Source organism: Pongo pygmaeus, chromosome 1 (assembly GCF_028885625.2).
Source record: "Pongo pygmaeus isolate AG05252 chromosome 1, NHGRI_mPonPyg2-v2.0_pri, whole genome shotgun sequence".
Taxonomy (NCBI): Eukaryota; Metazoa; Chordata; class Mammalia; order Primates; family Hominidae; genus Pongo; species Pongo pygmaeus.
The window spans coordinates 145,932,122-145,944,973 of record NC_072373.2 but is presented as its reverse complement, the minus strand read 5'-3'; the positions used below and the strand labels follow the sequence as shown (position 1 = coordinate 145,944,973).

The 12,852-nt window shown below is 33.2% G+C and overlaps 1 protein-coding gene across 12 annotated transcripts in view; it reads left to right on the top strand.

Moving 5' to 3' along the window:
• The window catches only part of PRKACB (protein kinase cAMP-activated catalytic subunit beta), a 157,295-nt gene that overhangs the window by 124,581 nt on the left and 19,862 nt on the right, over positions 1–12,852 (top strand). For 7 of the 12 annotated variants that reach the window (XM_054484978.2, XM_063653621.1, XM_054484948.2 and 4 more), the window contains one exon: positions 2,850–2,972. In XM_054484978.2, the coding sequence (XP_054340953.1) occupies positions 2,850–2,972 (123 nt within the window). Of the gene's footprint in view, positions 1–2,849; positions 2,973–4,647; positions 5,605–12,852 lie in introns of those variants that run through there. The other 5 variants (XM_054485005.2, XM_054484993.2, XM_063653629.1 and 2 more) reach the window with 1 other exon arrangement.

Here is a 12,852-nt window from a genome sequence, read left to right as displayed (position 1 = left end):
ACTATTTATTTATTTATTTATTTATTTATTTTCTGGAGATGGAGTCTTGCTCTGTCGCCCAGGCTGCAGTGCAGTGGCATGATCTCAGTTCACTGCAACCTCTGCCTCCTGAGTTCAAGCAATTCTCCTGCCTCAGGCTCCCAAGTAGCTGGGACTACAGGCATGCACTACAACACCTGGCTAATTTTTGTATTTTTTAGTAGAGACGGGGTTTCACCGTATTGGCCAGGCTGGTCCTGAACTCCCGACCTCAAGTGATCCACCCTCCTTGGCCTCTCAAAGTGCTGGGATTACAGGGGTGAGCCACTATGCCCTGCCATTTTTTGACTTTTTAGTAATAGCCATTCTGACTGGTGTGGAATGGTATCTCATTGTGGTTTTGACTTGCTTGCATTTCTCTAATGATCGGTGATATTGAGCATTTTTTCATATTTTTGTTGACCACATGTATGTCTTCTTTTAGAAAGTGTCAGTTCATGTCCTTTGCCCACCTTTTCATGGGGTTGTTTGTTTCTTGTAAATTTGTTTAAGTTCCTCATAGATGCTGGATATTAGACCTTTGGCAGATGTATATGGTTTGCAAATATTTTCTCCCGTTCTGTAGGTTGTCTGTTTACCGTTGATAGTTTCTTTTGCTGTGCAGAATCTCTTCAGTTTAATTAGATCCCACTTGACAGTGTTTGCTTTTGTTGGAATTGCTTTTGGTGTCTTTGTCATGAAACCTTTGTCCATTCTTATGTCCAGGATGGCATTGCCTAGGTTGTCTTCCAAGGTTTTCATACTTCGGGGTTTTGCATTTAAGTCTTTAATCCATCTTGAGTTGATTTTTGTATATGGTATAAGGTAAGGATCTATCTTCAGTCTTTTGCATATGGCTAGCCAGTTATCCCAGCACCATTTATTGAGTAGGGAATCTTTTCCCTATTGCTTGGTTTTGTCAGCTTTGTCAAAAATCAGGTGGTCGTAGGTGTGTGGCCTGATTTCTGGGTTGTCATAGTTGAAATCATAGTAAATGTATATAGTCTTGTCTCTGACTTTTTTCACTTTTATAATAACAAGCATGCAAACATCATTCTAATGGCTTGTTTGCAAATGTACCATAAAATATTTAGCCATTCTTCTACTGTTGAGTGTTCAGGTTTTATTTTTGAATTTTTTTATTATTATAAATAACTATGATAAACATCCTTATACATAAAAGTTTTTTCCTTATTTTACATTATTTCCTTAGCATATATTCCCAGAAGTAGAATTACTGGGTCAAGGAGTAGGAACATTTTTAAGGCTTTTGATACATATTGCCAAATTGCTTTCCAAAGTTATTATGCCATTTTACACTTTTACCATTAGTGTATTATAGTGCCTATTTCATAACACTATCACTGGGTATACTCATTTTTAAAATATTTACTAATTTCGTAGGCAATAAATTGTACCTCATTGTTTTAATTCTCATGTTTTTGATTTATTTTTCAAACGGTTAATAGCCATTTGGTATTTCTTTGTGTGTCTGTAAATTATTAGTTCATTTCCTTTGCCCATTTATCTATTGTAATTTAACGTTTTTCTTATTGATGTGTTTTGATTTCTATACCTTGGGTATTAACTTGTGTCTGACATATTTACTATAAACATTAGCAAACAAACATATGAATCAAAAAGTTAAAGAGAGTTAATGCCTATTTCTATTAGAAAACAAAGTGCTATTCCTATTATACCACTCCTTCCCTTAAAAAGATATACACAGTATCAGGAAAAAAAAGAGAAAAAGAAAATCTCTATAGCGTCAAAGTATTATATTTTCGCTAGGATTTTGAAAACTAAGTAGTTTGTAAAGCTAAAATTTTGACAAAAGGGTGGAATGTGGTGAGTCGTGATGGTAGAGGGTACCTCTGAGGGCGGAACAATACATCTGGGTAGAATTCAGCTTATTTCTCTTCATGAAAGGTTGTTGGGGTTGTTAAAAAATCTCTTGTGTCAGTTGATACTGATCATAGTTAATAAACTATATTAGCATGTTAATATGAACATGTTATTCTTATTTATTTTCTTATGAATACTTACAGATTTTAATTTTAGTATGCTTAATATGAAAAAAACAAACATAACCTTTGATTTTTACATTTGGTTTGCAAAGCACTTTTTACACACATTACTCCCTTTCATTTGATACAGTCCTCACAAAATTCTGTGAATTCATTTTTTTCCTGCATACCTTTTAGATATAGGAAGCAAAACAGTAGATAGCAGAAATAAAGTATACATAAATATTTACATTAATTGGATTCTACATTAAACTTTTTGCTTTCACAAAATCTTATGAAGCAGATGGGATTATCCCGAGCACATTTACCCTCCTAACTCCAAAAATATAGAGTATTTTGAAGTCAACTTCATTATTTACTATGTAGTCCAGTTTCTATTATTTTCTTTGAAAACTTTTGATCTTTCTAGGCATGCTGTGGAAAATCTGTTTCATAAGATTATGGACCTAGAATGGGCCTTAAGAAGTAATGTGGTCTAACTGCCTTCCTGTTATTGAGAAGAACTAAATTATACCAGTGAAATAAAGAAAATTTCATTGTCTATAATATTCTTAATCATTTTAGGAAGAAGATTTAATAATCTTTCCTAATATCCAATTTCAATATCTGGAAATCCTCTCCTTTGTTTAATTTAAATCTGACCTGATACATTTGGTTCATTTTTAAATTCTGTCCTGAATAGCTGCTCAGCAATTGCTTTAAAAAAATTTTTATATGCTTCCAGATCATTTTGAAATTACCTTTGACTTCATTCTCTTTTGAGTAACTTAAGTAACAATTGACATTGGTGTTGGTTTATCTCAGGGCTACAATAAGGCAGTGGATTGGTGGGCATTAGGAGTGCTAATCTATGAAATGGCAGCTGGCTATCCCCCATTCTTTGCAGACCAACCAATTCAGATTTATGAAAAGATTGTTTCTGGAAAGGTAAGTAAAACATTTTATTATTCCTCTCTTATTACTGTACATGAATTTTAAGCTTCATGAATTGAAACTATATTGTGTCATAATTATTATTCTACATTGGGAAAAATATAGAAAAATCTACAGTTGCTGCTCTTACTAGCATAAGAATTGAATCATTTCAGTCTCTTAAGAAAAAAAGGGCAGTTTTATAAAGAAATCAACAAAACAGTAAAGCAATTTCTGTATTTAGCATTTTTATCACAAAGAACAGGATCATAGCCATAATTCTCGATATTCCTTCAAATAAATAAAAATAGTTTATTATTTCATGTGTCTATCTTTATGGAGAAAAGTTTTAGGGGCTGTTTTATATGCCCTTCCATTTTCAGGAGAGACTTCTTGTTTTAATTATGTCCAATACTATAACATTGGAAGTAAAAGTAAATATAAAATGAATAAGCCTTTTTAAGATGGAAATTTATAGAATTGATTTTAACAGAATTGTTCATATAGATTGTGATTATAATTGTCACTGGTTTTTAGCAAACACGGAAATAACATTAATTTTTCTTGAACATGAGTAGACTTACTATGTTGTAGTATTTTACATTTTGTAAATTTCTTCATAAACCTTCCTTCTCTTGCACTTATAACCTCTAATTTGCTTTCAAGAGTGTTTTGTTTAGGGTCAGTCATTTGCTCTTGCCTTAGCTCAGACCTCAGATCTTTTTTTAAAAGACCATAGTCAATTCAATAGAAATGAGCTTGAATTTCCTACCATGGAGCAATGAAAGAATAGGCTTTTAAACATTCCCAGAAGGAGACCTTCTATACATTATGACAAAATATATGGGAAGGGATATTTTGCTTATTTTCCCTTCTTTCTATTTCTACATGTGGTACTACTTTGTCTTTTCGTTTCTTTCCCACATAGTCCCATTTAGAATATGATCAGGAAATAGAGCATCAATCTTTATCACATTAGCCTGAGATGTTATATAGTTGAGGTTTTTTTGTTTTATTTTTTATTTGTTTGCTTTGTATTTTGTGACCTTCTTAGGCAGAGATAAGCCGGAAGGAGACAGTAGAGGGAAAGTCTTTATTTCTTTGTATCTCAGCCATATTCAAGCTCTACATTTAGTGTGAAAGCTTACCCTTGGCATCTATCAACTTACAATTTCCATTGTTAACTATTCACAAGGTACCCTGAATGTCTATAATGTGGTAATTTATCTTTTTTGCCAACACTCAAATTTAAATCATAGATGCTGCACAGCTGGGCTGTAGCAACAAGACATATGCCAATAGAATTAGTCTATCCAATCACCTAGAACATACATTTCAGCACAGTATTGTTCCCTATCTCGTAGTACATATGCACTCTACCTGGGTCACGAGATTTTCCCTTGTATTTTGGCACGTTTTATGTAGAAAGTTTTATGCATTATCAGTATTCACAAATTAGGAGACTGACTAAAGAATTTATACACCAACTATGTCAAAGGTAAAAAAATAAATACCTCTTACAGATAAATAAACCTAGCTAGGTGTTGAATGCTGTGCACTGATAAAGGCAATACAGAAAAGCAGAATGCAGTACTTATTTAAACAAGTATCAGTATCACTGCTGTTCTTGTTACATTTGTAGATCTCTGGCTTCAGACTTCTTATCTTTGTAATTGTTTTCCCCCAGCAGAACTTTTGATATGAACAAAACAAAACTTTGAGAAAAATTAACAGACAAGGCAGTGATTTGTTTTTGAAGAATTTGAGAAGTGTAGACTCTCAAGAGGACTAAAGGTCATATGAAGAATGATGAGAGAACCAAAATACATTAAAATCACAAATGGAAGAAGAATATTTTACTAATACAAAAACTAAGAATGTAAATATTATAATAATTGTTTCAAATCATTTAATGGACAGTAATTATAAAGTTCTTGAATCTTTACTATATTACTTTTATTTATACTTCATATAAGAAATCCAATTTTCGAACAAGGATACTGTCATAACTAAATTTACATTTATTAAGAAAAACTGCTTTAGTTAAAATTAATGTGTCTTCATTTTTATGCATTGGCCTCAATTTGCCAATCATTCTCTATTGGTTAAAATTTATATCCAGCTGTTTATGAATATATATTCATTTTATATCAAACTTTAAATTTTATATCTAATAATCAACATATATTCTAAAATCATAACAGTCTAAATCCTGGGCACCTTAGAAGAATGACACCATAAAACCTTATTATATCACAATATTCTGTTTTCGCCTTCATTTATTTAGAAATATGACAGGATATTTGGTGTACTTTTGTTTTTTAACTATAAGTACCGGATTATCTCTCCCCATGTGGGATATAAAATTATCCCCATCTCTTACTCCCTTTACTCATCTAAAGTAGAAGTCATGAAAGCAGAATTTTGGCCATTAAAAGGCTCTGTATTATGTAAAGTTAGATTGTATTAACCATTTCCCAATAAATCATCTGTTTCAACACTCAAATTCAAACTAGAATGTGTCTCTAGTCACATTGCAAAAATATTATTGTCTCTCTGGTTAGCGGCTAAAAGCCAAATTGGAAACTAACTAGTTTTTTAAATTTTTTAAATTGTGCAAATTATTAAAAAATCCAATTTGGTCTTATATTTGTGGATCCTTATATTTATATTTGCATTTGAACTTTTAATGGTTTTAATGATGTATCATTTAAGAATATGCTTTTCATTCAGAATTGTTTTTGTTGATTTTAGAAGCATATTACTTTATGCAACAGCATCTTATATTGATTATATCCTCCATTCTGAAGTCACATTATAAAGATTGTAGGTATCAATGACTTATCAAAGTTAAAGTTAAATTTATTAAGTGATAAATTCACTAAAGTACATATATATGAATATTAGATTGTAAAATACTTTCTCTATTACAATATTTTAACTCAAGCTGGTATTTTTAAATGCACACAAAGATGATCAATCAACTTGTTAGATTCTCTCCTACACATATTTTGCCTTTAAAAAAACAGAGGAGGTGGTATTTAAATGTCACATTATTCATGCAATCTTAAGGTTTGAGTCTACAAATTCATAGTTGAAAGAAAAGATTTATGATTCCTGCATTAACTATGCTTCATCCTAACAATATATATGCTGAGTTTCTGTATGTAGTCTTTAAATTTCATGCCTCAGTGTCATGTACTCCATGACAAGGATCAGTTATGGTCTCTATAGCACCTTTGTCTGGCTGCATTACCCATGGAAATATAGAAAGTTTATATTGCAGTCAAAAATTATACTTGCAAATAAGGTACTCAAGTAACAGTTACTATGGAAACCATAACTTTAGAGCCCTTGGCTTATGTAATTTAAAAAAAATTCTTAGCTTCAACATATCTAATGTAAATATTGTTCCACTCCTAATGAGTAACAATATATAAGGAGACATTATGCAAAATAGAGAAGTATAAACATAAGTATATACTGAATGATCAAAGAGTTGGTTAATTTTTCCTGAAGGGAAATTCAATATTTACATGAAGGGTAATTGATTATCAGCCCAATTGCTATTCCTTTCTGTCTCAGGAGTCCGCAAGACTATCTCCAGGTTTGATGATTCACCAGGAGGACTCAACAAGATTCAGCATACAGTGGTACTTGAGGCTAAGATTTATTACAACAAAAGGGTACAAAGTGAAGATAGCAAAAGGCCAGAAGACACCAGGCACAAGTTTTCAAGAGTCCTCTCCCAGGGCATTCACAAGGGATGCACATAATTCCTTCAGCAACAAGCTGTGACAAGCGTGAAATTTTATCTACCAGCAATACTCATTAAATACTCAATGCCCAAGGTTTTCATTGGGGGTTGGTCACATATGCACCCTCTGCCTAGCACATGCCAAAATCCCAGCCTCCCAGAACAAAAGTAGATGTTCAGAATAAACTATGTTGTTTGTACCAACAGTCTAGGCACAGTGATCCACTCTAATCCTTTAGGGAAAGTTTCATGTTGATATAAGGGCACTGGTACTATTCAAGTTGCCAGACATCTCTCAAGGGCCAAACTTGTAAGCAGTTCTTTCTAAGGGTAGCAGTCTCAGGCCTGTTATGTTAACTCTTTTCTACATACATTCGGTTTCCTAAATAACATACACATATGCAGATATTCCACTATACTTTTTCTAAGATACTATTGTTAATGCTTTTGGGGAAATTACAATGTCATTTACTATTTATTTTGCTATGGCCATAGTTAAAGAGACTTAGAAGATTCAGAAATCATTTTCATAAAACACAAAAGCAGTTTTACTCTTTTCATAAAACCCAGGGCCAGTTTTAAACACTTCACTGTGGTTATTTAAAATTCTTATTAATACCTTCTTTGTGACAGCTCTTGTGGTCCTGTGAGCAAATAATTGCAAAACTGGCTTCTTATGTGAGAGCAGGGGGAAGGAGAATGGGGTGGATCATAATCCTCTGCAACCTTGTAGACTCATTATATCTACCACTGTTTCTGCATAGGTAAGGGAACAGATTAGAGAGCCCACAGATGCAGTACCAATATTTATAAATATTTTTAGTGTCTTAGCTCTTTGTTTTCACATATAGAATCCGGGCTGATTAAAGATGCCCAGGTCTTATGAGGTAGTGTGGAACTCGGCACCATATCTATAACATGCCTAGTGTATGAAAAGTTATTATGCCTGTTGAAAGATTGTCTAATGTGTATGTTCATTTTTGATCAATCAGTTCTTTACTGGGATTGCAGATATTTTGAGAACTTACTGTACCTAATTTATAAATAATTTGTTAAAATTTATCTCAACATGCTCATAGCCAGTAGTTAATAGATTATTGCTTCTTGGCTGTATACAAACTCTTTTGAGTCATGTAAGCCTAATAATTTTATCCTGATTCAGAAAAGATAATGTTACTAGTTAAATGATCATTTCTCCTGCCAATAATTGCAGAATAGCAGTAAGATTTTTCCCTTCTTTCGAATATCAACTTTGTAATTTCTGTGATTAAGCTTAGTGTAAACAAATTTGATTTGGCCTTATTTTATTTCATTTTCTTCTTGTTATTTTTATTTATTTATTTTTTTTTTTTGAGACGGAATCTTGCTCTGTTGCCCAGGCTGAAGTACAGTTGCACAATCTTGGCCCGCTGCAGCCTCTGCCTCCTGGGTTCAAGTAATTCTCCTGCCTCAGCCTCCTGAGTAGCTGGGACTACAGGCATGTGCCACCACGCCCAGCTAATTTTTGTGTTTTTAGTAGGGACAGGGTTTCACCATGTTGGCCAGGCTAGTTTTGAAATCCTGACCTCAAGTGATCCACCTGTCTTGGCCTCTCAAATTACTGGGATTACAGGCATGAGCCACAGCACCCACTCGGCCTTATTTTATTTCTAAAAGAAAAAAAGTCAGTAAACTAGATAGTGAGTTTAAAGCACTCAGTGTGGATACCATGAACAACATGAATGGATTTACTTTTTGGTTGTAGCTTCATCTTGAACTTTTAGAAAATAATAGTTATTCCTAAAACTCAAATGTACAAGACTTTATAATCAGTGCTGAAAGCAGAAAAAATATTCTGTTGAGTTTGCTCAATTCAGAGTGAATTTTATAGTTCGTTTAACATATTACATAATGTAATTTGACAGTAGTTTAGGATATCAGCCATACTGACAATGGTGTCTTTATAAAGCAAATTTATAGTAAGACATTTTCTCCCTCACTTTATCAAACTTAGGACCTTAAGAAAAGATGAAAGTGTTTGTTCTATAAATTAACAGGTGGAGCCTGAGGCAAGAAGAAAGGAGGAACTTCCTATACTTTCCCAATGACTTTTCTAGCACAGACTGTCTTGGCGCATCTGTAAAAATAACAATTATATGGCTGTCTTCCAAGTTCTTTCTTTAATTCAGTTTCAGATCATTAAAATAGTATTCTAATGGGAAGGCTTAAAAAATAAAAACTGTGTTGAATTAATGTCTACAAAATACTAGGCATAATACAAGGCAGTTTCATATAAGTTACATAATTTCTTTTCATACCTGCCAGATGAGATATACTCTCATTGTTTTATAAATGAGGAAACGGAGACTCAGAAAAATTTTCCCTAGATTGCGGAGCATGTATGTAAGTGGAGTTGGGATTGGAACCCAGGAATTCTTTCTACTAAAGAAATAGCTTGGTAGAATTTTTTAAGTGGCAAGGATGTTCACTTTTATTTCGTTTAACTCTCTAGTCCTATATGTAGGTGAATCAAAACTCAGAATTACCCAAAGACAAAAGGTAGTTTGTGGGAAAGCAAGAAATAGAAGAATCTAGTTCAGTGATTCATTTGTTATTCCTTCACTTGGCTTCAGTGACTTTGTATCACTAATCATTCCCTCTCAATCTCCTTGGCTTGATCCCTTTCTCTTTTTTCTATGCACTTCCTCAATGGGTAGTTTCATCCAGTCTCATGACTTAAATGCTCAGGACAATTCCCAAACTCATTTTTCCAGTCCATACCTGATTCCCAAATTCCATACTCTTGTATCTAGTTTCTAACTTGAAATCTTCACTTGGATATCTAATAGATACCTCAAATTCAACCTGTCTAAAACTGACAAGGTTTTGTCCTTTCCTACACTCCACCCACCCGCCTCCACGAAGCCTTCCCCATCTAAACTGATGGCAACTCTACCCTTTCAGTTGGTCAGGCCAAGACACCTTGGAGTCCTCACTTCATATCTAATGCACAGGGAAACCATTTTTGCTTTGTCTTTAGAATTTACAGAATTCAGCCACTTCTTACCACATCCACTGCTGTCACTCTTAAGTGAGTCACTAGAATAGTTCCTTAAAAATGTTAAATCATATCCTATTATTCTTTTCAAAGCCTTGCAAGGATTCCCCATTTTCTTCAGAGTAAAAGTCAAAGACCTTACGATGCAAAGTTTCATGAAAAAGATAGGATAACATTGTTAAAGGATCACTCGGTTGCTAAGTTTTAATTGTCTTCCTCACTAGAATGTAAACTCCATGAAGGCAGAAATCTTCATCTTATTTTGTTTACTTATATAATCCAAGCACAAATTCCTGAGATATATTAGTAAGCACATAGTACTTGCTTAATTCAAGCATAACACATAGTAGAGGTTCAATCAATATTTGTCGAATTTCAATTCATGCATTCATTAAATATTTATGAAGCTCATAGTATGTGCCAGACCAGTTCTACATGCTGGATACAGCAAGTCAGTTGTGGTCTCTGCCTTCATGAAGCTTTCATGAAGTGTACTCTATCTTTGGTATCTCTCCTGAGAGATACTGACTCAAGAGGTCTTCTGTGGATTCAAAACTTTTTTTTAAGTATCACAAGTGATTCTGATAAACACCATGTGTTGAGAGCTTGTTTTGTGTATCTGTACCTCACTGGGGAATTAGATTTATTCTCAAGAAAATATAATTAGAAAAATCAGAAGTAATATGGTCTCTAATGGTTGGAAAACAATCCCAAACAATAAATAATATTGAAGAGAAAATATTAAAGAAAACACCTTGGGAAGTGTATATATCACAAACACCTCTTTTATGTTGTACAAACACCTCTTCCATGTTAAATGATGCCAGTTTCCCATAACCTTATCTCTCAGACCTACTGGCTTAATTATTTTAGACTGTCTTTCTCTTTTCAATATCTGGCTCTTTACATTTACTTTCACATTATTTGCCTATCTTGGACTGGCAGAAAGCTCATAGGTATATGTCAGGAAGATTAAGTTATTTTCCCAATAATTCTACTAACGGAGTTGGTAGCCTCACAGGAGCTCAGATTCCTTATCTTTAAAATGAGAGTTTAGACTCAATTAAACTAAGCTCCCTCTAGCTCCAATATTAGAAGATTCTGATTTCACTTTCTGTAGTAATTATAATTGATAATAATGATAAAAGTAATACCCTTCTGATGTAGTTTTAAAGGAAAAATTAGATAGTCACTCTTCCCATCATAGAAATCTTCAGTGTCTCCAGGTTGATATATTACAAATAAAGTTTGTACATTTAAAACAATTTTGTTGAAGTTATTTTCTGTTTTTCACTAATTCCAGTTTGATAAATCAACATGGCTCTTTGAAAAGTTCAGTCAACAAGGAAATTACATTTCAGGTTAAATTTCAGAATAATCATTGGAAAAAATACTTTCACAATGACTTTCATTATTTCTCCCCCAAAATACTTTAAATATGTGACGGATTCCCATTATTAACATGGACCACTAAGAGAGTGTGGGCTACCTATGAGAATCTCTGGGGAAGAGGGGGTGATATGGAGGTGAGGAGGATATGTCTATGATTTGAAAAGGTTCCCAAATTGTTCTGATATCTGCTGTCACAACCCACCACCACTCCCCATTTGAGAATCACTGTCACACACACACACACACGCACAGTCAAGACCATCACTTTATTTGCATTCCAAAATAAATAATTACATTATTTAGATGATCTTATTTTTCATGCATTCCACTGCATATTACCTGAATTCCAAAGATAATTTATATGTAGTACATTACTGTCTGCTGTCTGAACATAATGAAAGAGATAACTGGTACATTACCATGGAACAGTTCACACAAATTTAATCCTAAACAAATATAGATGTACTTCAAATAAATTATTTCTTTGGAATCTAAATAAAGTTTAGATTTATCACTGGAAAAATCTGAGCTAACATACCCACTGGAAAAATGTCATGTTATTTTTAAAGTAGACAGTGTGCCTTTTGAAAACCCCTTATTCTCTAGTTATTACTTCATCTAGGTAAATGAGGAAATGTGCAGCAAAATATTTTTAAGATGAAAATTTTGGTCTTTTAGAAGGTTCCTGATAATGACTATTTTTAGGTTATTGAATCATGGAAGGAGAATAGATAATTAAAAACAAGTACCCTGAAGTCAGTGTACCCAGTTTGGAATTACACCTTTACTATTTATTAGCTCTGTAATAAATAGTAATAAATAGCTCTGTAATCTTAGGCAAAATAATTTCTGTAGGTCTCAATTGCTTCACCCCTACCTATAAATTTGGATAATAATCATACCTGTGTTTTGGATTTTCTGAGCCAGTACATAAAGTGTTTAGCATAATGCCTAGCTTCTAGTAAACCACTGTGTCAAGAATAAAACTAGAGAACGTAGAAGTTCACGTATCTTATTGTTTTAGAACATAAAACTGCTCATAATCTAGGATAATAAAGGGCCTTGCAAAAATGAGATTTTGAGTTGCTAATTTATATGAGTTGAGCCTAAATCCTGGTCATTTATTAACTATTAACCCTTTAAATAGTCTTTAGTTGTTGATACAATATTAGTTTTCCTCTGGTATGATAATGATTTCAATTTACTGTACTGTATTATTTACATTTAAAATGTTACGATCTTTTACTAGCATAGAAAATAAAACCTCTGCATAAAGTAGTGAACAGAGTTGAGAATAGTGCTTTTCAAGCTTTTATGTACATATGAATCCCTTGGAGATAAAAGCTCAGATTTTCGGGCCCAATGCCCCCATCATCAGAGGCAAGCCACAGGAATCTACATTTTTATCCTTTTATCTCCCAGTTTATTCTGATGTGCATGGGTCCTAGGACCAGATTTTGAGAAAATTTACTTATAGACTAGCACAAAAGTGGCAGTCAAAAGCTATGGTTATGAATTTAACTTTACTGTAAAACCTATCTTTGCATGCTGATGACTTAACTTCTACTTTGAGAACATGAGAATGTATGTCAAGTATGTTGAGCTTTTAGAAAGTCAGAATATAAATTAAGGAGTCTATATATTTGAAGACAGTGTAATAAAGAGCAAAATTCATGAAGCTACAAATCATGACTAGATTTCTAGTCCCA